At 45.7% G+C, this 24,900-nt stretch overlaps 2 protein-coding genes across 4 annotated transcripts in view; both read right to left on the bottom strand.

The window, feature by feature from the left end:
* ANKRD33B (ankyrin repeat domain 33B) overlaps positions 1–24,900 on the bottom strand; it is a gene marked incomplete at its 5' end in the record, with an annotated part of 93,642 nt that overhangs the window by 16,012 nt on the left and 52,730 nt on the right. For all 3 annotated transcript variants that reach the window (XM_082651475.1, XM_082651476.1, XM_082651477.1), the window contains one exon: positions 6,857–6,997. In XM_082651475.1, the coding sequence (XP_082507601.1) occupies positions 6,857–6,997 (141 nt within the window). The remainder of the gene's footprint in view (positions 1–6,856; positions 6,998–24,900) is intronic.
* LOC309821280 (son of sevenless homolog 2-like) lies at positions 1,722–5,944 on the bottom strand (the record flags this gene model as incomplete). The annotated part of the gene is given in 7 exon segments (XM_082652469.1): positions 1,722–4,520; positions 4,524–5,036; positions 5,040–5,201; positions 5,441–5,642; positions 5,644–5,675; positions 5,679–5,815; positions 5,818–5,944. Coding segments are annotated over 7 exon segments (3,972 nt in total).

Genomic DNA, 24,900 nt, shown 5'->3' with positions numbered 1-24,900 from the left:
CTCCTGAAGCATCACCCCGTTACCTCACCACCAGCTGATCAGAAGGTCAACAAGCTGGTCAGGCAATCTATGACCCTCTCTCCTAACACCATCTTTAAAAACCGTTGCCTAAAAGCCATCGGGAGGTTCGGCTCTTCTGAGCCTAAGCTGCCGGTACTCCTTGCTTGGCGCCCTGCAAATAAACCCTTACTTTGCTGTGAACAACCACCGTCAGAGTACGGCTTTCTGCACTGCAGGCACACGAGCCCTTGCTCAGTTACAACATCATAGGACCACGTGACTCCACCCACCAGCAAGCAGACACCTGGGATGGCTCCTGGGTAGACCCTGCCATCCCTTTGCCCACCTTCAATAGGACCATCTTACCGGCATCAAGACCAGAGCACACGTTTGTGAAGAAAAATGCAGGCAGGATGAGGCTAGGGGGTGAGGAAACAGGAGGGCTGGCCTACGGGGTGACCAGTGCTGTGACCTCCCAACCCACCCTGAAAGCAGGAGCTTTGTCTTTTTTCTTTTAAAAATTAAGACTGGGGTGATTTATTACTCTTGTTAGGAGCTCTGACACAAAGCGCAGTAAAAGGCCGCAGACCAGTAAATAAGCAATGCGGCTTTGGGTTACTTTACAACTGCTGCTACGGCACTGAGAGGAGAACACGCTTTTTCATCACTTAGAACGAAGGAGTACAAATGGCAAATAAAAGTTTTAATCACGTCTCTGATTAAAAAGTTTAATCAAGCTTTAAGTGTCTGCTGCTTTAAATATTACCAACCTAAAAAAATACTTTAAAAATTTTTAGTTAACGCGAGATTTATAGAGAAAGTTACTTGGTTTTGAAGGCAACGCAGTTGGCTCCTATGCCGTAAGAAACTTATCCTCCAGCTTTATGAATTAGTAAAGTAGCGGACCGTATTACAGGCCTTGAGTCACATAAATTTATATAGGTTATTAGCATTATCTTTAAATGTACAATATAAACAAAACTGTACATGTATGGCATATTAACTTTGTTTTCCAAAACAACAGGCAACTCGTTAGCTAAAGACACCATAGTCTGCAAAAAGGCACATCTGTATAAGATATATGCCCTTTTCTCCTCTATGATTGGGTTAGGTAGTCTGTTTACATTTCGACAAAACAATAAACACAGTGCATTCTATTATTTTCGTTCTATTTTTCACTTTTGTCTTCAGCAGCAAATTCTGGCTTTTAAGACATGGCATTAAAGAGTTTAAGAGCAGTGGGTGTTATTCACGATCTTCCGAAATGTAAAAACTAGATGTAAAAACTAGAAGATGGTCAAAGAGGCTTAAAAATCAGTATCACCACACACCCCCTATGTGTGTATAAATTCACTGCCTTAAAAAGTCATCTGTCACTCAAATTTGAAAAATTCCACAAATGCACTATCCGCTTTCAGTGCCATCAATGTCACTTTAAACCATATTTTAGCAGAGTCTACAGTGCAAATATAAATTCTTTATACTGGCCTTTGGGCAGCACTGAGGATCCAAGACAAGGCAATGCTACTGATCACCTGAGGATAATGGTAAAGGACTTCTGTATTTTTATTTTTCCAATCTTTAAAAGCTTATTTGATCAGTAGCATTTTTGTAAGAACATTATTTTTTAAAAGTACTAAAATACTAGGCCTTTTTTGAATAAATTTAAAAAAAAACTGTACAAATACCATTCCAGTGTCAACGACTACATACGGCTAGGGTCATTGAGGAGTTTCTGCATTTTCTAGCAAAGGCAGTCTACACAATGGGGGGTGCGAAAGCTCCCGTTTGTAAGTCTTTGGTGGCAGTTTTGGCAGGTGAGGGCTTGAATTCTGCCTTGGTGGAACAGGGGGCGCTTGAGGATGAGCAAGATTATTTTGACTAGAACTGAGCACATAGCATCGATGTGGTACCCTTGGAGAGGGTGTGCTAGGAGGAGTGTTTGGAGAATTGGGACATGTACTAACGTCTCTGAACCAGTCTGGGTCTCTATGAAGATGTCCCAGTGCAGGTGGCTGAAGAGTAAACGGACAGTTTACAAAGCGTTCTGGAGGCCGAAGGGGAACTGGTGGAGGGGTATCGAGAAGAGGATCTCTCGGCGGCGGCGGTGGTGGACTATGCAGAGGCCCGTCAAATGCACCAGAAGGAGCAGGAACTCTGGGTTTTACCTTTGGAGGAGGAGGCTGTCTTGGCAGAATAGCAGGGGGGTCATCATCAGATTTCATAGTCCCCTTGGAATTTGAAGCATCATGATCAAATTTTTTTCGAGGAGGAAGTGGAGGAGGAATCAGTGGCCCTTCACTTAGTTTATGTAAACTACCACACGAACTAAAGAAAGACTTTGAATGAGGCAAGAGGACTGGAGCAAAGATGCTATTGCTTCCACAGGAACTGTTGAGATCCACATCTAAAAACACACGAAGGTCTGAAGAAGCAGATACTGATGGAGCAGATGGTGTATTCGGAGAGGTTGGTGCTGACACTGTTGATTCAAGCTCTGTTTCAGCAATCCGACTAAAGCTTATTTTACGTGGTTCTCTTTCTAATGGTGTTGGATGACCTCGTAAAGTACCTGAGGTAGAGCCATGTCGGCCTGTATTAGGCCTTATTCCAGGCGATTTTAAAGAGAAAGTTGATTTCCTAGGAAATCGAGATGGCTGTTTGCAGTTTCGGGGTTCAATTTCTAGTGACTTGTTGAACAAATAATCTGTAAACTCGTTTTCAGAAGCATTTCCCATGGGGTTAAGGTTTTCAAAGAACCTCCTCATTTCTGGTTCTATCCGTAAACAGTAAGGCTGATTCTGATATTGCTGAATTTCTCCAGTAATTTCAGCTACTTTTTTCCTCTTACTGAAATTGATTAAATCTTTCCCTTTCTTTTTTAAAAAATCATTATTCCCTTCCTCAGTCTTCAGAATATTTGTTAAATATATTCCAAAAAAAGACACACAGGGTGGACTGATTGACTTAAGTTTCACTAGATATTTTTTAAAATGATCTTGACTTAATTCCACAGCTTCATCCAAAATTTTCCTTTTTCTTTCCTCAAAGGTATGATCTAGTCTACAGACTGATACTGAATTTATTGCACTGACGATCTCTAATACACCACTGAAATTATTCAAATCTTGAAAAACTTGCAGAATTTCTATAATTCTACTTAGTACTGCCACCCGTTCCTCAAAATTTTCTGCTTCCACAATGCACTTTTCAAACCAGAGAGTGAGATGTGTGGTGTGGCGAATCATTTTTAATAAATTTGGAGAATTTATTTCTTTATCTTCTTTGGTCCATACACTCCCTACAAGTTCAGAAGGTTGAACTTTCCTGTAGAGATCAGATTCCAGAAGTATCATTTGATGTGCAATTTCTATTGGATGAAGTGTCATGAGATCAAATGTTTCAAACTGTCCTGGTCTGCTGATATGCCATTCAATTGGTGGAGGTGGAATTCCAAAGGTAATATTATGGCTTATTCCATTTGCCTGAGCTTGTTTCTTCCTCTTGATGATCTTAGCAACTGACTCTACCCATTTCTTCATAGCTTTCCCTCTTACACTTGAAATGAAGGATTCTAGTCTTTCAAGCAACTCCAAGTCTCTTTCAAAGTCATAAAAATGGTGTTCAACCCTGTGCCGAAAGACATTTAAGATCCTAAGTTGTACTGGCTGGACGTATTCCTTGCGAAACCTTTTAAGGTCTGCACTGATTGGCTGCTCGCCTTTCTCTACTGCCAATTTATCTGCTTCACTAGGTTCTGGCTCTGGAATTTCAAATCGTTCAATCAGTAAGCTTAGCAATTCCTGTGGTTTACAAAATGAACGATACGTAGTAAGAAAAGTGGGAACAAAATTGGGATCTGCATACATGTGATGTGTTAACCTTTCAATTAATTTCACCACAGTTCCTCCTTTAATAATGGGGATTCCACTTCTACTTTGCAAGTTGTCTTCAAAAACAATGTTTTCCTCAGAGTCTTTTACCACAAAACGATACACTTCAGGACTCGGTAATCTAAGTGGTTGCTCATTTTCTTCCTTCAATAATACTGAATCTAGCATTCGATGTAGAGTACTATGATAATGAAGAGAAATAAGTGCTGCCATCCAATTATTTTTCTCTTCAGCAAACTTAGCAGCAAATATTATGCTGTTTTCATCTTTGGATACTAATTCAAAAGCATGTTTGCACTCACAAGTATCTTCTTTATCACATATTTGTATTTTCCTCATGACAAATTTTTCTTTTAATCTGTATTCTGTACTACTGTATCCTGGAAGGTGTGACTGGCTGTGACTGGGTTTGTGGCTAATCATTAAGCCATCAAAGAGAAAAATATGCCATTCATGTTTAGCACCAATTCTTGTCAATGGGCCTTCCATAATAAATTCATTACAACACTGTCCAATATCTTTGCCTTCCCATCCATCTATGTTTTTCTGAATTTCATTCATTTTTTTAATAGCCAGGTGCTTGCTTCTTAATTGACGATTATAAAAAGGGCAAGCAGGATCCCCAGGTCAGCGTCTAGGTGAATACTGCTTGTAAATTCGGTCTACACTACCTTGGAGATTCATGAGAGCAGTAACAGCTTGGTTCAAACATTCTCTGTCTTCATGCTCTTCACTACATGCTTTCAATTGCTTTAATAATTCAAAATAGTGCCAACAATGATATACTGGCACCAGCATAAGGCGTGGAAGGACATAACGAACTGCCTCTTTAAAACCATCAGGAATGGACTGAAAGTGCAGAGCCACTGCAGGTCTGGCCATCAACTTACTGAAATGTTCATGAAATTTTGGTGAAAGAATATCCTGTGATAATGTTTCATAAGGATCAAATGCTTGTTCCTCTGCCAAATCTTCAAAACAGCTTCCAGCTAAGGGATGAGGGCTGCTTTCATCAGTCATTTCAACTGTGTCTTCAATTAAACCCAGAAGGTTCACAGTCAATTCATGTATAGCTAAAATGTTACTGAAAATCTTTTCAATATCAGAAAGTTTAGACAGCTTTCTGTCAGAAATAAAAGCTTCTCAAAACACTTTTATGATCATATTTAGTTCCCGTAGATACTGTCTTTCTTCTGCAATTTCAGTTCTGACAAGGTCATAGTAGTTTAATTCACCTGAAGAACTAGGTTCATCTTCACAAAGAGAAACCAAGCCTATGTCATCCTGATCAAACATGTCCATCAAAACCTTATCTGCAGGGCTTCCCTGGTGGCACAGTGGTTGAGAGTCCGCCTGCTGATGCAGGGGACACGGGTTCGTGCCCCGGTCCGGGAAGATCCCACATGCCACGGAGCAGCTGGGCCCGTGAGCCATGGCCGCTGGGCCTGCGCGTCCGAAGCCTGTGCTCCGCAACGGGAGAGGCCACAACAGTGAGAGGTCCACGTACCGCAAAAAACAAAACAAAAAAACAAAACAAAACAAAAAACCTTATCTGCACACATTGACACTTTAATGTCCTGTTGGGATATTTCATAATGTCGGATATTAAATACATAATTATAAGCCAATTTCAAAATATCAGCTAAGATATACTCTAGTACAGCCACAATATACAGGGACACATGGTAGTCCACTTCGTACCCTAAAACTTCCTTCAATGAAGGATGGATTTTGTCCACAGGCAGTAAGAGGATTTCTTCGTTTCCGTTTCTCTATGGCAGACTATGCATCAGCAATAGCCCATTTATCCATTGGATGAGGAAAGGTCTTTTGAACTCGTTCCTCCACATCTTCAACAGTCCTTGGTTGGGCCATGCATAATTTATTAAGCAGCTGAAAAATCAGCTCTTCAAGATAATAGACTCTTCATTAGCTGAGAGATTGGGATGTACTTGCTCCTGAACCTTCCGCAGGGCCGAGACCAACAGTCCCCGCCATTTCGGACTGTTCTCCTCGCTGACGAACTCGTACGGCTGCGGCGCCTGCGGCATGGCCCCGGCGGCAGCGCCTCCGTAGCCGGGGCGGCCCGCGGGCCGAAACGGGCCGGGCCGGTGGCCTGACAGGCAGGGCGTGGGCCGCCTCGCCTCGCCAGCCGCCGCCGCCTCCTGCCCGGGCCGCGGCTACGGCCGAGTTGGCGCGGAGACGGCGCCGGCGGGCGGGCGGGCGGGGGCTCCGGGGGCGGCTTCCTCGGCTCCGCGACGTCGCCTAGTGCAGCGTCCGCAGAGGAAGCGCTGCGGCCCGTGAACCCGGGCGGCCTCCTTTCCCCGCGGCGCTGGCCTGCTTCTCGGGCGGCTCCTTCTCCTCTGGGTTCGCAACCCGGCAGGGGTACAGCTGGCCTCTCTCCTGCTCGAACTTCCGCTACGGCGGCGGCAGGCAGAGAGCGGCGGCGGCTTGTCTCCTCATCGCCTCATCTCCGCCCTCCCAACCGGCAACGCCGCCCTGCCCGGCCCGGCCCACCCGAGTCACCTCCAGAGGGCCCTGGGGACAGACCTGGCGCGCGCGTCGGGCGAGAGAGCCACACTGGCGCGCACAGTGCTGGCCACCACCACCTTCGCCGCCGCCCTTCAGCAGCCGCGCACAGCGCCCCAGGGCCGCCGCCGCCAAGCCCCGGGCCCCAGCAAGCGCGGCTCGGCCAGCCCCCTCCGCCCCGCGCTCATTACCCCGTGTCGCTGGAGCAGCCCCGCACGGAGCATGCGCGCCGCGAGCGGGCCGGAGCTTTTGTTTTTGTTTACACTCGGATGATGACAGCCATACATCTCAACAAAGAAACGTTTCTTTGCTGCATCCACTAGGCTTGGTTTCTATGGGGGGGGGGGGTTTCATTCCTTCAACACATATCTTTAAAAGAGCCAACTCAGCATTTCCCGGGACCCTGGGACTGCATGGGACAGGTGGGGACGTACCTGCTAGCATCAGCGCTCGGATGCACTCCGTTCGGCCCTGCATGGCGGCTTTCATCAGGGCCGTGAAGCCAAACACGTTCCTCCTTTCAAGGTCAAGACCGGGGAAATAGTTCAACAAGTAGTTGGTGATGGTGACGTGCCCTGCAAAGAGAAATGCACACATGTATGGACCACACTCCACAAAGAGCGGGCATTCCAGCGGCCTTCCTACACAGACGGAGGGAAACGTGGCATGGTCCACCGCTCTGGGTGTGTGTGGGTGGGTGGGGGTGTGTGTGTGTGTGTGTGTGTGTGTGTGTGTGTGTGTGTGTGTGTGTGTGTGTGTGTGTGTGTGTGTGTGTGTGTGTGTGTGTCTGTGTGTGTGTGTGTGTGTGTGTCTGTGTGTGTGTCTGTGTGTGTCTGTGTGTGTCTGTGTGTCTGTGTGTGTCTGCCTCTCAGGCCGCAAAAAATAATTCTCAGGAGTCCAGGAAACGAGAAGACAGGGCCCTGCCCCGGCCATGCCGTTGCTGCCTCTGGTTCATTATTCCCTCCTGCCAAGCCACTTGCAAGTCCAGCTGTCCCATCAACCTGTTGAGGAGGGAATGTGGGGAGCAGGGACACTGCGGGGGTGGCGTGGGCAAACCCGAGCTGGCCTGACGCAGACGCTGGCTGGTCAGTGGGGAGGCCCTGCATGCTGTCGGTGCCCAGCAGGAGACGCCGATGCAAAACAGAAGATGAACCTCAGAGCCATTTCCCAGAACTCCAGAGCCTCAGGGAGGAGAAAGTCTTTATCTCATCATCATAACAACAGGATATGCCAGTGCACACTGCCACCCTATCACCACTCAGAGGCGCTCTCTCTCTCTCTCTCTCTCTCTCTCCCGCTCTCTCTCTCTCTCTGTCTCTCTCTCTCTCTCACACACACACACACACACACACACACACAGAGGCAGGGAACCCAGGGAGTATTGCTACCCAGACCCTTATCCATAGACCCAAGCAGGTAAGAATATTCATTTCAAAATATAGATTTCTCCCCTTTATCGTCTCGCACTTCCAAAAAAGGGCCTGATTTTCTGCTCACTCCCAGAGGGTTTTCAAAAAGCCCACGCACGCTTGGATAGCGGTGAATAAGGAGAACATCACGTAACAAGCAGTGTTCCCAGGATGCTCCTGGCTCACCCAGAGAAAGATCCTCAAACGACTCTTGTGCCACATAAAGAGCTCTGGGGTCAAATGCCCATGCTGCCCGAAGCCCACTGGCCACATCTATTAAGTCCTCGAGTGAAATGACACGCCACCCTCCCCCGCCCCGACTCTTCAGTCCCTTAGAGCAGGGTGTCAACCTTGGCACTACTGACACCTGGGGCCAGATTATTCTTTGTTGTAGGGCTGTTCTGTGCAGTGTGGGACGATTAGCACTGGGCTCTACCCACTAGATGCCAGTAGCTACCATACCCCACCTCCCTCCCAGGTATGACAACCAAAAATGTGTCCAGACGTTGCCAAATATCCCCTATGGGGGCAAAATCACCCCTGTTGAGAGCCACTTCCTAGAGGCTCAGATTTCAGGACCAAGGTGGGAGATGGCCTCCTCTCCTGCTTACCTTCTCCCTGACCCCTGACCCGCCAGCCTGCCTCTTGGTTGCCATTTCCATCCTGGCCCTAATCGTGACGGCTAACACACCCCGGGAGGGTGGGCAGTCTGCAGAAGCTCTCACCTGAGCCTGGATGGAGGGCTGGGGACCCAGCCTCCATCTTTACACGCCGAGGACTCGCTCGGAAATCCCGCCGTCATCCCCACCCCATACATGTCCCCCGGAAGCCCCGCTGTCAGGGCTGCAGGTGTGACGCCTGGTGGACACTGCACTGCGACTTCTGCTGCTAACTGGGCACCACTAGCTCCTCGAAGGGAGGCCTCTGCACCACGGAGAAGCCAGGACCCCTGAGGCTCCGTCCCCAGCTGCTATCAGGAAGCACAATGGGTGAGACTGGACACATGGCAGAGGAGGTGAGGCCTCCTCCGGAGGGCGGGCAGCCATGGGACACAAGGTGCTCCCGAGATGCAGCCCCCACCCTTGCCCTGCAGACTAGAAGGCCGAGGGAGCGGAGGCCCCCAGCACAGCAGCGTGGAGACCCCACCCCTCCCCTGCCGTAGCGACGTCTCCTGGGCCTCCATCCGGGTCCTGCCAGTGCTGTGCACGCCCACCAGTAACTCCTCCCACGGCAGGAGCTCCGTACCCCCAATCGCACGCCGACCGAGACAGACAGAGTGCAGCCGGGGACCCAGTTACCCTCCTTGAATGGCACCCAGACACTGCAGGCTGCTGGCCAAGCAACAGTGCATCCTTCTCCTCAACTTCCAACTTAAAAATGAAACAAGCAACAGAAACTAGAGTGTGGGCTCCTCCAGAAGCAGTGCTGTCCCCTCACCATGGACCTCAGCCCACCTCCTGAACTCATCGCAAAAATCATGTAGCTTTCTGACTTTCTGATTTAAGCACTGACTAATACGATCGTGTCCGGGGGTTAACAAGCCAGAAGCAAATGGGTGGGACCTTCCCGCTCTGTGACTCACACGTTCCAACCAGCAGCTGCCACTTTTTGAGTCATTCACACCACTTTGCTTTCTGCTCTCCTTTACAGAGCACACCCCCGCCAGGGGACGATGCTGGCTGTCAGGTGCCCAAAGCAGCTTAACTGCTCTAAACTGTTGGAGCAGGGGCGGGGGAGGGGAGTCCTTTGATCTCAGTTGGGTTTGTCGTCCAGCTAAACACTTTGCAGCACCTGTCAGTTAGATTTAGCCAGGGTCATAGTGAAACGAATTGCAATTGGAGCTGTTTCTTTAAAAACGCGAAAGAGCGTGGCCGCCGTATTTTCAGCACGATGTCCTTTGCACCGACATATCCTAAACACTCTGAACAGGCAGGGAGAGAAAAAACTGACAATCCACAAAACAAACGGCCCATTATACAGACCTGTTCTGCATGTTATGTAGAGATCAGAAAAACCAACGTGCAGTCCACTCGTTCTGACTACTGACTACAGGCTCGAGCTGCCAGTGACCCGTGAAATCACTCTCAGCTCCCCACTGGCTTTCCCAGAATGACAGCACAATACCTGTTATCACGAAACAACCTCGCTCAACTGAAATCAAGGATGGACCCAGTGCTGCTAAGAATGAATAGATATTAACCTGAATAGATATTAACCTTTCTTCTTTATTTATTTATTTTTATTTTATTATTATTATTTTTTTGGCGGTATGCAGGCCTCTCACTGTTGTGGCCTCTCCCGTTGTGGAGCACAGGCTCCGGATGCGCAGGCTCAGCGGCCATGGCTCACGGGCCCAGCCGCTCCACGGCATGTGGGATCCTCCCGGACTGGGGCACGAACCCGTGTCCCCTGCATCGGCAGGCGGACTCTCAACCACTGCACCACCAGGGAAGCCCAACCTTTCTTCTTTAAATCATGCCAATTAACCAAAAAGGAGCTTTTTTTCTTTTTCTTCAGTAAGATAGATGATAGGAAGAACACAGCCTTCCTTGCATAACAGAATGTGCCCCATATGGAAATCTAGTTTGAGCCTAGTCCAACTTTGACCGTATGGTATAGGATTTGCTTCCTGAAGTCCTCAGAGTGGACTTAGCGAGCGGGCTGACCACACAGAGCTAAAGAACGTCCTCCACTGACCCCATGAGCCTTACCCTGCCTAAGAGAAGGGCTTAAGCAGCCCAGGGAATAAGTTAATTCTTGATGATATAGCTTCAGTGGAGTAACTAAATGGCCATGCAGACAGAGAACTGAGTACTTAAGAGAGCTGGCTCTGAGAACACTCAAATTCAAGCTCCCAGCCTGCCACTTAAAATCTGGGTGAGCCTGGGGAGGTAGGTCAACTTCACTGAGTCTCTGTTTCCACATCTGGAAAATGGGAGATAATATCAACCTCACAACTGTGACAATGACAGGAGATAAGGTGTTGTATAAAAAGGGCCTAACAGACAAATTTCTGGGCAGAAAAACTCCAGAAAAACTTATGCACTTGCTCCACTCCCAAGGAGGTGACACATAAGCACCCACTCGTCCTCTTGTGGGCTGTGCACAGAGACTCCCCTCCAAAGAGCAGACTGTGCTGGGGAGGGCGGTGGAGCGGTAATCTCACGAGAGAGAAGTGTGGCCAGCATGACCTCAGCCAGTGACCAGGGTCAACGGTCATGTCCAGAGCCTGTGCCGACAAAGATTCTCCGACTGATCAAACGTCACTCAGGCTCCTGAATCTTCTCCCCAGGCCCATCTGGGCCCTTCCTTGTAAAATCTCATTTCAGTTGAACGAGAACCACCCTCATCCCCACCGTGCTATCGGGTCATTCCTCATCCTCCACCAGCCCCCAGGTGATATCCCATCACCCTGGCCTGTCTTCAGCAAGAATCTTGTTAGGTCGGTTTGGCCGGAATCTCCCTGATGTTTCCTCTTAGTCATTTCCCACCCCAGACCCCCACCCTGCTCCTTGTCTATAAACACCCACATATCCACGCTGCAGTCGGAGTTGAGCCTACCCTCTCCCCTGGTGCAAAATCCCATTGTGATGGCCCTCATACCTATCGAGATGATTTTTGAATAAAGTCTGCCTGACCGTCTCTAACAGGTGTCATTGAATTTTTCTTTAACAAATCCCTTCATATGATGTCATGCAAACGGCACTTTTCTCTGTAGTCCTCCTCTGAAAAACCCGCAACTCCACTCTAATCATGCAAAAAACACCAGACACACACAAACTGAGGGACACTCTACCTGACGAGTACCTGACAAGCACTCCCCAGACTGTGAAAGTCATAAAGTCTGAGAAACTGTCACAACCAAGAGGAGCATGAGGGGACATGACAACAAAATGTCACATGGGATCCTAGCTGGGATCTTGGAACAGAAAAAGGACATTAGGGAAAAACTGAGGAAGTCTGAATAAAAAAATGGACTTTAGTTAATAAAAAAAAATGCATTGAGGAGATTGGTTCAAGATAGCAGAGTACAAGGACGTGCGCTCACTCCCTCTGCGAGGGCACCGGAATCACAACGGCTCAACAATCATTGACAGGAAGACACTGGAACTCACCAAAAAAGATACCCCACATCCAAAGACAAAGGAGAAGCCACAATGAGACGGTAGGAGGGGCGCAATCACAATAAAATCAAATCCCGTAACCGCTGGGTGGGTGACTCACAGATTGGAGAACAATTATACCACAGAAGTCCTCCCACTGGAGTGAAGGTTCTGAGCCCCATGTCAGGCTTCCCAACCTGGGGGTCTGGAAACGGGAGGAGGAATTTCCAGAGCATCAGACTTTGAAGGCTAGCGGGATTTGATTGCAGGACTTCGACAGGATTGGGGGAAACAGAGACTCCACTCTTGGAGGGCCCACGTAAAGTAGTGTGTGCATCGGGACCCAGGGGAAGGAGCAGTGACCCCAGGGGAGACTGAACCAGACCTACCTGCTAGTGTTGGAGGGTCTCCTGCAGAGGCGGGGGGTGGCTGTGGCTCACCATGGGGACAAGGACACTGGCAGCAGAAGTTCTGGGAAGTACTCCTTGGCGTGAGCCCTCCCAGAGTCCACCATTAGCCCCACCAAAGAGCTGGGTAGGCTCCAGTGCTGAGTCACCTCAGGCCAAACAACCAACAGGGAGGGAACTCAGCCCCACAAATCAGCAGTCAAGCAGATTAAAGTTTTACTGAGCTCTGCCCACCAGAGCAACAGCCAGCTCTACCCACCACCAGTCCCTCCCATCAGGAAGCTTGCACAAGCCTCTTAGACAGCCTCATCCACCACAGGGCAAATAGCAGAAGCAAGAAGAACTACAATCCTGCAGCCTGTGGAATGAAAACCACATTCACAGAAAGAGACAAAATGAAAAGGCAGAGGGCTATGTACAAGATGAAGGAACAAGATATAACCCCAGAAAAACAACTAAATGAAGTGGAGATAGGCAACCTTCCAGAAAAAGAAGTCAGAATAATGATAGTGAAAATGATCCAGGACCTCAGAAAAAAAATGGAGGCAAAGATTGAGAAGATGCAAGAAATGTTGAACAAAGACCTACAAGAATTAAAGAACAAACACCTAGAAGAATTAAAGGACAAACAAACACAGATGAATAATACAGTAACTGAAATCAAAAATACACTAGAAGGAATCAATAGCAGAATAACTGAGGCAGAAGAATGGATAACTGACCTGGAAGACAGAATGGTGGAATTCACTGTCACAGAACAGAATAAAGAAAAAAGAAAGAAAAGAAATGAAGACAGCCTAAGAGACCTCTAGGATAACATTAAACACAGTGACATTCGCATTATAGGGGTCCCAGAGGAGAAGACAGAGAGAAAGGACCCGAGAAAACATTTAGAGATTATAGTAGAAAATTTCCCTAACATGGGAAAAGAAATAGCCACTCAAGTACAGGAAGCACAGAGTCCCAGGCAGGATAAACCCAAGGAGAAACATGCTGAGACACATAGTAATCAAATTGACAAAAATTAAAGACAAAGAAAAATTATTAAAAGCAACAAGGGAAAAACAACAAATAACATGCAAGGGAACTCCCATAAGGTAAACAGCTGATTGATTTCTCAACAGAAACTCTACAAGCCAGAAGGGACTGGCACAATATATTTAAAGTGATGAAAGGGAAGAAACTACAACCAAGATCACTCTACCCAGCAAGGATCTCATTCAGATTTGACAGAGAAATCAAAAGCTTTACGGACAAGCAAAAGCTAAGAGAATTCAGCACCACCAAACTAGCTCTACAACAAATGGTAAAGGAACTTCTCTAGGCAGGAAACACAAGAAAAGAAAAAGACCTACAAAAACAAACCCAAAACAATTAAGAAAATGGTAATAGGAACATACATATCGATAATTACCTTAAACGTAAACGGATTAAATGCTTCAACCAAAAGACACAGGCTTGCTGAATGGATATAAAAACAAAACCCATATATATGCTGTCTACAAGACACCCACTTCAAACCTAAGGACACATACAGACTGAAAGTGAGGGGATGGAAAAACATATTCCATGCAAATGGAAATCAAAAGAAAGCTGGAGTAGCAATTCGCATATCAGATAAAATAGACATTAAAATAAAGAATGTTACAAGAGACAAGGAAGGACACTATGTAATGATCAAGGGATCAATCCAAGAAGAAGATATAACAATTATAAATACATATGCACCCAACATAGGAGCACCTCAGTACATAAGGCAAATGCTAACAGCTATGAAGGAGGAAATGGACAGTAACACAATAGTGGGGAACTTTAACACCTCACTTGCACCAATGGACAGACCATCCAGACAGAAAATTAATAAGGAAACACAAGCTTTAAATGACACAATAGACCAGACAGATTTAATTGATATTTATAGGACATTCCATCTGAAAACAACAGATTACATTTTCTTCTCAAGTGCACATGGAACGTTCTCCAAAATAGATCACATCTTGGGTCACAAATCAAGCCTCAGTAAATTTAAGAAAATTGAAATCATATCAAGCATCTTTTCCCACCACAACGCTATGAGATTAGAAATCAATTACAGGGGGAAAAGAGTAAAAAAAAACACAAACACATGGAGGCTAAACAATACATTACTAAATAACCAAGAGATCACTGAAGAAATCAAAGAGGAAATCAAAAAATACCTAGAGACAAATGACAATGAAAACACGACAATCCAAAACCTCTGGGATGCAGCAAAAGCCGTTCTAAGAAGGAAGTTTATAGCAATACAATCCTATCTCAAGAAACAAGAAAAATTTCAAATAAACAATCTAACCTTACACCTAACGGAACTAGAGAAGGTAGAACAAACAAAACCCAAAGTTAGTAGAAGGAAAGAAACCATAAAGATCAGAGCAGAAATAAATGAAATAGAAACAAAGAAAATAGCAAAGATCATAAAACTAAAACCTGGTTCCTTGAGAAGATAAACAAAATTGATAAACCATTAGCCAGACTCATCAAGAAAAAGAGGGAAAGGACTCAAATCAATAAAATTAGAAATGAAACAGGAGAAGTTACAACAGACACTGCACAAATACAAAGCATCCTAAGAGACTACTACAAGCAACTCTATGCCAATAAAATGGACAAACTGGAAGAAATGGACAAATTCTTAGAAAGCTATAACCTGCCAAGACTGAACCAGGATGAAATAGAAAACATGAACAGACCAATCACAAGTAATGAAATTGAACCTGTGGTTAAAAACCTTCCTGCAAACAGAAGTCCAGGACCAGATGGCTTCACAGGTGAATTCTATGAAACATTTAGAGAAGAGCTAACACCCATCCTTCTCAAACTCTTCCAAAAACTTGCAGAGGAAGGAACACTCCCAAACTCATTCTACAAGGCCACCATCACGCTGATACCTAAACCAGACAAAGATACTACAAAAGAAGAAAATTACAGACCAATATCACTGAGGAATATAGATGCAAAAATCCTCAACAAAATACTAGCAAGCAGAATCCGACAACACACTAAAAGGATCATACACCATGATCAAGTGGGATTTATCCCACGGATGCAAGAATTCTTCAATATATGCAAATCAATGTGATATACCATATTAATAAATTGAAGAAGAAAAACCATATGATCATCTCAGTAGACGGAGAAAAAGCTTTTGACAAAATTCAACACTGATTTATGATAAAAACTCTCCAGAAAGTGGGCATAGAGGGAACCTAACTCAGCATAATAAAGGCTATATATGACAAACCCACAGCAAACATCATTCTCAAGGGTGAAAAACTGAAAGCATTTCCTCTAAGATCAGGAACAAGACAAGGATATCCACTCTCACCACTATTATTCAACATAGTTTTGGAAGTCCTAGCCACGGCAATCAGAGAAGAAAAAGAAATAAAAGGAATACAAATTGGAAAAGAAGAATTAAAGCTGTCACTGTTTGACATGGTACTATACATAGAGAATCCTAAAGATGCTACCAGAAAACTACTAGAGCTAATCAATGAATTTGGTAAAGTTGCAGGATACAAAATAATGCACAGAAATCTCTTGCATTCCTATACACTAACAACAAAAGATCAGAAAGAGAAATTAGGGAAAGAATCCCATTCATTATTGCAACAAAAAGAATAAAATACCTAGGATAAACCTACCTAAGGAGGTAAAAGACCTGTTCTCAGAAAACTTTAAGACACTGATAAAAGGAATCAGAGATGACACAAACAGATGGAGAGATAGACCATGTTCTTGGATTGGAAGAATCAATATTGTGAAAATGACTATACTACCCAAAGCAATCTACAGATTCAATACAATCCCTATCAAATTACCAATGGCATTTTTCACAGGACTAGAACAAAGAATTTTACAATTTGTGTAGAAACACAAAAGACCCCGAATAGTCAAAGCAATCTTGAGAAAGAGAAACGGAGCTTGAGAAATCAGGCTCCCAGACTTCAGACTATACTACAAAGCTACAGTCATCAAAACAGTATGGTACTGGCACAAAAACAGAAATATAGATCAATGGAACAGGATAGAAAGCCCAGAGATAAACCCACGCACCTATGGTCAATTAATCTGACAAAGGAGGCAAGAATATACAATGGAGAAAAGACAGCCTCTTCAATAAGTGGTGCTGGGAAAACTGGACAGCTACATGTAAAAGAATGAAATTATAACACTCCCTAACACTATACAAAAAAAAAACACCTCAAAATGGATTAGAGACCTAAATTTAAGACCAGACACTATAAAACTCTTAGAGGAAAACATAGGAAGAACACACTTTGACATAAATCACAGCAAGATCTTTTTTGACCCACCTCCTAGAATAATGGAAATAAAAACAAAAATAAACAAATGGGACCTAATGAAACTTAAAAGCTTTTGCACAGCAAAGGAAACTATAAACAAGATGAAAAGACAACCCTCAGAATGGGAGAAAATATTTGCAAACCAAGCAATGGACAAAGGATTAATCTCCAAAAAATATAAACAGCTCATGCAGCTCAATATTAAAAAAACAAACAACCCAATCCAAAAATGGGCAGAAGACCTAAATAGACATTTCTCCAAAGAAGACCTACAGATGGCCACGAGGCACATGAAAAGCTGCTCAACATCACTAATTATTAGAAAAATGCAAATCAAAACTACAATGAGGTATCACCTCACACCAGTTAGAATGGGCATCATCAGAAAATCTACAAACAACAGATGCTGGAGAAGGTGTGGAGAAAAGGGAACCGTCTTGCACTGTTGGCAGGAATGTAAATTGATACAGCCACTATGGAGAACAGTATGGAGGTTCCTCAAAACACTAAAAACAGAACTACCATATGACCCAGCAATCCCACTACTTTTTCCCAGAGAAAACCATAATTTCAAATGACACATGCACTCCAATGTTTGTTGCAGCACTATTTACAATAGTCAGGTCATGGAAGCCACCTAAATGCCCATTGACAGACGAATGGGTAAAGGAGATGTGGTACATATATACAATGGAATATTACTCAGCCATAAAAAGGAACGAAATTGGGTCATTTGTAGAGACGTGGATGGACCTAGAGACTGTCATACAGAATGAAGTCAGTCAGAAAGAGAAAAACAAATACTGTATATTAACACATATATGTGGAATCTAGAAAAAAGGTACAGATGAACTGGTTTGCAAGGCAGAAATAGAGACACAGATGTACAGAACAAATGTATGGACACCAAGGGGGGAAGCAGGGGTGGTGGTGGTGGTGTGATGAATTGGGAGATTGGGATTAACATGTATATGCTAATATGTATAAAATAGTTAACTAATTAGAACCTGCTGTATAAAAAAAGCAAAATAAAATTCAAAAAAAATGCATCGATATGGGTTTATTTGTTTTGTGCAAGGTATCATCCTAGTGTAAGAGCCTAACGAAAGGGGAAACCAGGTGTGGGGTATACGGGAATTCTCTGCACAATCTTTACAGTTTTTCTGTAATCAAAAGTTCATCTTCTGAAAGGGAGATCTAGGCTAGGGCCACTCGATAAGACTGCAAGGTAGGGACGATGGTTCTTGACTGGCTGCCGGGTGTGGATCCCGTCCACACCGTCCACAAGCCTCACCAGCGGTGGGGGAGGTGGGGTGCTCACCAAGTGGGTGTGCAATGGACAGAGGAGATGGTGGCCAGCCCCCGGGGAGGGCCGGAGGGTAGAGAGGAGTTGTTGACTCAGAGCGAAGTGAATGGACAGGTCTTGGTGATTATTGGGCTGAGCCAAGTAACAGAAAGAGAAAAGTCAAAGTTGACTCCTGGTACCACCCCAGCCCCAGGGTTCTGGCCTCGCTTTGGATGGCCAATGGCATTTTCTCTGAAAGTGTACGGGGGATAGAAGTCCATGGTAGCCAAGCTGGACTATCTTTCAAGCTATCTATGTTACCAAAGAAAAGGAAAGCTCCCTTCAGTTCATTGTCATGCTTTTAAAGAAAAAAGGTTAATATCTATATGTTCTTAGAAGCATCATAGCCACTCTTGATTTCCACTGAGCAACAATCCCCCAAACCCCAAGGGGGGAATTTTAAACTTTCCAACTCTTAAGTCACCTACCTCACAGCAAACCCCTCTCCCAGGAGATGACACACCTCCTACTTCATAGAGGGAACTGAAACCACAAGGGAACCCCCTCAACTTTCCCCCATCACTCCCAAAACTTCCCCACATCCCTCTTAGTGAAAAGGAGGGTGTTTCTTCTCCTATTTAAAGATGCCAATCTCTCCTCCCCTTGCAGTGCTTTAAAGCCATTCCCCATCTACTTCTGGGGAATATATTTGTGCTACAAACTACTTCCTCTTTCTCTTCAACCTCTCCCGCCTTGCAAATTCATTCCCACCAGATTGTATTAACGGCCTAAATTCCTCACCTTGCCTTCTGCCACGTGGCTTCTAAGTTCTTCTGTCAAGAAGAACATTGGCTCACAGGACATCTACAGGCATGATGCCAACAGAAGCTTGAAACACACTCACTGATGGGACTCCTTCTACACTTGTGCCTCAGCTATCTCCCTAAGAAGAACGTGCCAGGCTGATACAATGGTCCCAGGTAGAGGATTAGAAATGCACGGAGCAGAGCAGACCCGGCTGAATGGTCCGGCTCACCCACAGACACACGAGCAAAGGGAGCCTAGATCAGCCGATCCCCAGCCCATCCGCAGACGCATCAACTATAAACATATTTTAAACTAGAGTTTGGGGGTGGTCATGCAGCAGTAAGCTGGTATATATGCTCAAGGGTCTCCCATCTTAAAATATATATGACTGTCTTAGTCCATTCAAGCTGCTCTAAGAAACTGCCATTGACTGAGTGGCTTAAACAACAAACATTTATTTCTCACAGTTCTGGAGGCTGGGAAGTTCAAGATCAAAATGCCAGCAGATTCAGTGTCTGGTGAGAGCCCACTTCCTGGTTCATAGGGTATCTTCTTGCTGTGTCCTCACATGGAAAAAAGGGTGAGGGAGCTCTCTGGAGTCTCTTGTATTAAAGCACTAACTATTCATGAGGGCTACACCCTCATGACCTAATTACCTCCCCAAAGCCCCACCTCCTATTACTATCACTTGGGGATTAGGATTCAACATATTAATTTGGAGGGAAGACATAAACATCCAGTTCATTGCAGTGACCAACAGTAATCCCCAGGACCTGTCTTTGTATTCCCGCCACCCAACACCAATCATCTGACTCCTTTTCAGGCTAACTTCCAGAGTCTTTACTCTCACTCTTGCTACTTATACCCCCCACCAATTCTCCTGAAACCGTCTTCCATCATTCCCCAATGACTGTCTTGTAGCACTATCCAATGGTTACTAGTCAGTTCCCATCTTACTAGACATCTCTGTAGCATTTACCACTTGCTTGTTCCATCCTTTTGAAACACTTTCTGCAAATGTCCTGATAGCTCACCCTTCTGCTTTTCTTCCTCTCTCTCCAGCCACTCAATTTTCTTTGTGAATTCTTCTGTTCTCTGCTTTCTGAAATGCCACTGTTCCTCAGATGTATGACTAAGCCCTCTTCTCATCCCCTACACTCTCCCTTGGTGATCCTATCCCCTCATGGATCAAGTTATCATCCTAAAACTTCCAGATCACTTATTGCTAGCTAATCTCTCTTTCTGAGTTTCTTACCTAAATATCTTTACTGGATATTTCATCTTGGGCATCCCACCAACAAAGCAAACTCAACACATCAAACCCAAAACATGTTTCTTCCAAACTGCTCCTCTCACCCACATTCCTTATTCAATGATGAATACCACCAATAACTGACAGAGGTGCCCAAGACAGAAATCTGGGCTTTCTCTTCAGCCCTCCCCTAATCCCTTCCCCATCCAAGTATCATGGAATTCTGCCAATGCCACCTATTAAACATCTTCCAAACCTGTCCATGTTTCTCCATCCCCACTTCTAACCTACATGAGGGCCACCACATCCTTCCTGGGGTCCACCCCTCTCCTACCTGGACTTCCTGGTCCTATTTCTGCCCCATTCTCCACACTACCAGCAAGAAACTCTTCTGACCAGCACAACAACTACTTAAAACCCGTCATGGTTTCTACTCTTTAGATGAAGTCTCAACTCTTTAACCAGCTAGCTCCTTTTTTATCTGACCCTGCTCTCTGAAGGGCAGCAGAATATGCCACCTCAAAACATGCAACTTTGACATTTATTTTGAGCTGAAGGCAACTGAGAAGAAGCAATTACAAGAAAAGTTCCCTGTCCTCCCCCATTTGCCTAAAAGCAGGACATACATTTTCTTATTTTATTGCTTTATGTTTCCCCAGTTTTACTGAGATATAATTAACATATATCACTGTGTTAAATTAAGGTGTACAGCATAATGATTTGACTTACATGTATTGTGAAACATTACCATAGTAAGTTTAGTTAACATCCATCATCTCATATAGGTACCAAAAAGGGGGGGGGATCGTTTTTCTTCTTTGTGATGAGAACTCTTCAAAAACTGCTTTCCCTTGTCCTGTCATTTCTCCACAAATGTATTGCTCTTTATGGAAGATGACGTATAAGCCAGAGTTCTAAGCCACTTCCTTGAGTTATTCATTTTTCCCTGGGTGTCCCCCATTTACACACGCGTGTTTATAGATGTCTGGTCCTCTCTTGTTAGTCTTTTATTACAGGGGTCTCAGTTGGGAACCCAGAAGGGTAGAGAGAAGGTTATTTTTCCTCCCCTATATCCCCTCTTCATCCTCAGCTCTTGCACCAATGCCCTTCTCCTCGACTCTTTAATCATAACTCTCTTTTTAATTCAGCCGTGTACCACACTTTCTCTAATCTGGTGGCCTTCGCACCAGGCTAGTTCCCCGCCTGGTATACTCTTTCTTTGCTTTCTACCCAATTACCTGATGAGCCTTCCCTTCCACTGGAAGCTCTGCCCTGGTCCCCCAAGCCTGGATTAGGCACCTGAACCATCATGCCTCATGGTCCACATTTCCATGTGGCCGTGGATTCCCACAGCCACCACTGTTGCTCATAAGTTCAAAACTTCCAACTGACTGCAAGCTCAATAAATATTTAGTAAGTAAAAAGGCGGAAGGATTCCTACTTCTCCCTTGAAAAAATTCACTTATCAAAAAGGTTGCTAATTTTCAAGCCATAACCCACATTAACTAAGATTACATGTCCATCACAATTATTAATTCAACATGTAATTGGGTACCAATGATGGGCTAAATGTCTTGTTTGTTCCTTTATTCAAGGAAAGGAAACAGACAATAAACGTGTGCAGATCTAAAAATGGAATTAGGGTTGTCTAAAGACTTGATGGGTCTGACACCAGGTACTCAAAATACACTTTTCCAAACCAGGCCAGTAGAGGGAACTGTTGATTGGAAATATCAGGTCCCAGCAGCACTGAGGAAGAGAACAGATTCTTCGTCCCCATCCAGAGGAGGGGAAAATGCACAAGGGGAGCAGGGGACGGGCAGCACAGACAGGCTTTCCTCTTGTCTGACCGAGGAGCAGGGCCAGCTGCTGCGAAGGAGGTGGCATTGCTGTGCTCAGTCAGAAAGGCTCCAAAAAATGGAGTTTATGGGAAAAGGCGAGGCGATGCTAGGAAATCTCAGAGACGTGCCAAGTTCTAATGTACTTAAAACAGTAGAAACCGAGTAAAAGGAAAACACTTCAAAAATCCATAAAAATCACAATGAAGTCAGACTAGAAATCGTGATCGGCTGTAGTGATAATAAGATAAATACAATGAAGAGGCGTTGGCCTGCCTCAGGCCAAGTCATACATTCTCCTCTGAAGCGGGACACTCCCCAAACCCAGTTCACAATTCAGAACACACACAGGCAGCCTGAGCCTGCCAGCCACTCCCGGGAGCCTCACTGCCACCCTGTCCCCAGCAAACAAGTGACATGAATAATGCCAGGCTGGCTCTCAGTGCATTTCCTTCAAAATCTTAAAGATAATTTCAAGGAATAACAAGTTTTAAGGACGCACCAGAGGTTACTTGTACTGAACCAGCTTGATAGTATCACCAGTTCAGAAGGACCCCTGCAGTTTTCTCACTTCATCTTACTCCTGCTCTTCTGTTCAAGGGGAAGAAGAAACGGAGAAAGTAAACACCTAACGCCATCCCCGGGGCGTGTAATTCATTTCTTTGGTTATATCCTACTTTATACTTTTGTTAGGGGAAGTAAGGTAGAAATTGAAATTACTGGCTGAATGAGATTTAGGGATTATTTGAGGCTTTATTTTCATATATCCTCTCCATGGTAAAGGCCTAACTTAGATTCAGCTGTATCTTTATTCTGCATAAGGACCTGAGAAGGTGAGACTTCGCAGAGAACACGGCCAGGCAGACCCAGGCATTTGCATCCTCATTTACACTCCCGACTCTCGGACGAGCTACACAGCTGCGATATCAAATAATAGAAACATGTGGTCACTTTACAGTTTTCCTTAACCACACAGATTCTGCGGGGGCCAAAGGTGACTGAGGTCACTCCACCGCCCTGGCCAGCGATTTGTTTTGCCTGGGGCAGGGTGTGTGATGCAACCCTGGCAGATGTAACTGAAGCTGTGCTGGAGGCTTCTGGAGATGTTGTCCCATCTTAGGGAACAGAACACGGACAGGGATTTGTTCCTCCTTCCTGAAGCCTCCTGTGCTGTAACGTGAAGCCACGCTGCTTGGAGCTGCCAGGCCATCTTGGGACCATGAGACAAAAGGTCAGGAGCATTTCTGAGAAGCCGGCTCCAGGTCCTGACATCAGGAAGTCATGCGGTGAAGCAACCCCCCAACTGTTGCCTTCAGACACATCATGTTGCAAGAGAAGACTGTTTCCTCATCGTTGAAGCTTGTTTTGTTGGGTATTCAGTAGACTGCACCCAAAAGCACTGTAGCAGATCCTAGGCTCCAATAAGCATCAGGGAAACACAAAGAGCAAGCGAAGTCCATTCTGAGTTGACAAACTCTCAACCCTTGGGAACGTGGTGGGAAGTATAAATTGGTACAGCTTTTCCTAAGGGCCACTGGCAGGGGCTACGTAATGTGCACATTTAAAAGGTGGGCGTCCTTTGATGAAGCGGTTGAGTTCTAAGAATCTATCCGTGCCATTTCTTCTCTTTCGTTCTCTGCCCTGCTCTGACCGCCACAGACCACACCTGCCGGGTTCCTTAGCCCTGAAGTCTCAGGTGTGACTGAGCAGGGGCCCGGTGCAAGGAGGGCGGGTATGAGCCCCTGTCCCCTGCCCACCTCCCTCCTTGAGTGGCTCAGGTGTCCCAGGTCCCAGCTCCTGGGGGCAGCCTTCCCGGGCTCTCTCCCTCTCCAGGGCCTGCCCGTGAGCTCTGCTGCCACCTCTACTCACAGTCCCCTTACCCATTCCTCAGCTTAGACTCTGAGCGCACCTGCCCCTCCACCTGTTTCCGGCCGGGATGCTGACAGGTACGCCCTCCTCAGAGATGCGCCTCTCGTCCCCAGCCCATCAACACAAAGGGCTCCACTCCAGCGTGGTCTGAAACAGCCTCATTCAGAAACCCGTGCACACTAGACTTTAAATTTGGGAGATGGGGTTACGTGTGCCCTTGCCCGCCCTGTAGACCCAGCACTTAGCACAGCCCTTGGACATGAAGTGACTGCTGAATAAATATTTGTTTTAAAAGAGGATCTTGTGGGGCTTCCCTGGTGGCGCAGTGGTTGAGAGTCCGCCTGCCGATGCGGGAGGCGCGGGTTCGTGCCCCGGTTTGGGAAGATCCCACATGCCGCGGAGCGGCTGGGCCCCGTGAGCCATGGCCGCTGAGCCTGTGCGTCCGGAGCCTGTGCTCCGCAACGGGAGAGGCCACAACAGTGAGAGGCCCGCGTACCGCAAAAAAAAAAAAAAAGAGGATCTTGTATAGAATGGATGACCCATGGCTTACCGAACTGTCTCAGTTACTGGACTCGGGGGACACGGCCCCGAACACACCATCACTCGGGTGTGCCGCTGTAAGAGGCAGGGAAATCTCGTGTGCACAAGTCTACACGGAAAGATCTCCTAGATAGACTGAGTGAAAAAAATTAAAATCACAGTCTCTACAGAATTACCCCATTCACGGAAATAAAAGGTGCGTGCACACCCTTTGTGTTTAAAAGGAGAGAGAGTGAGTTCTGGAAACGTAACCAACTGGAACGTGGTCAGTCAATGAGAGAATTGGGGAGAGTGAAAAGGGACTTCTTTTTTTTATATAATAATACTTCTGTGGTGATTTTTCACTGTAAGCATGTATTACTAGACATCTTTTGGAATTAAGACATCATCAAATAAATAAAGCTGGTTATGGAATTGGATTAAAACGGGACATCATTTGATGCTATCAGCTGAAAGCCCAAACAGCCTCTCTTTGGTCAAACAGTACATGAAAGTCATGAGCAGATGCTCAGTTGCTTTCCTTTATTCTCCCTTTGATTTAGTGACAGCTCTGTGTCCCTCCGACATCTCACCCAGGTCCATGAACTACCCCTACCCCACCCCACCCCTGACTCTTATACCC

Source organism: Grampus griseus, assembly GCF_964374135.1.
Source record: "Grampus griseus genome assembly, chromosome: 3".
Lineage (NCBI taxonomy): Eukaryota > Metazoa > Chordata > Mammalia > Artiodactyla > Delphinidae > Grampus > Grampus griseus.
Note: the sequence above shows the minus strand (reverse complement) of the source record. Positions and strands in the feature narration are given on the sequence as shown.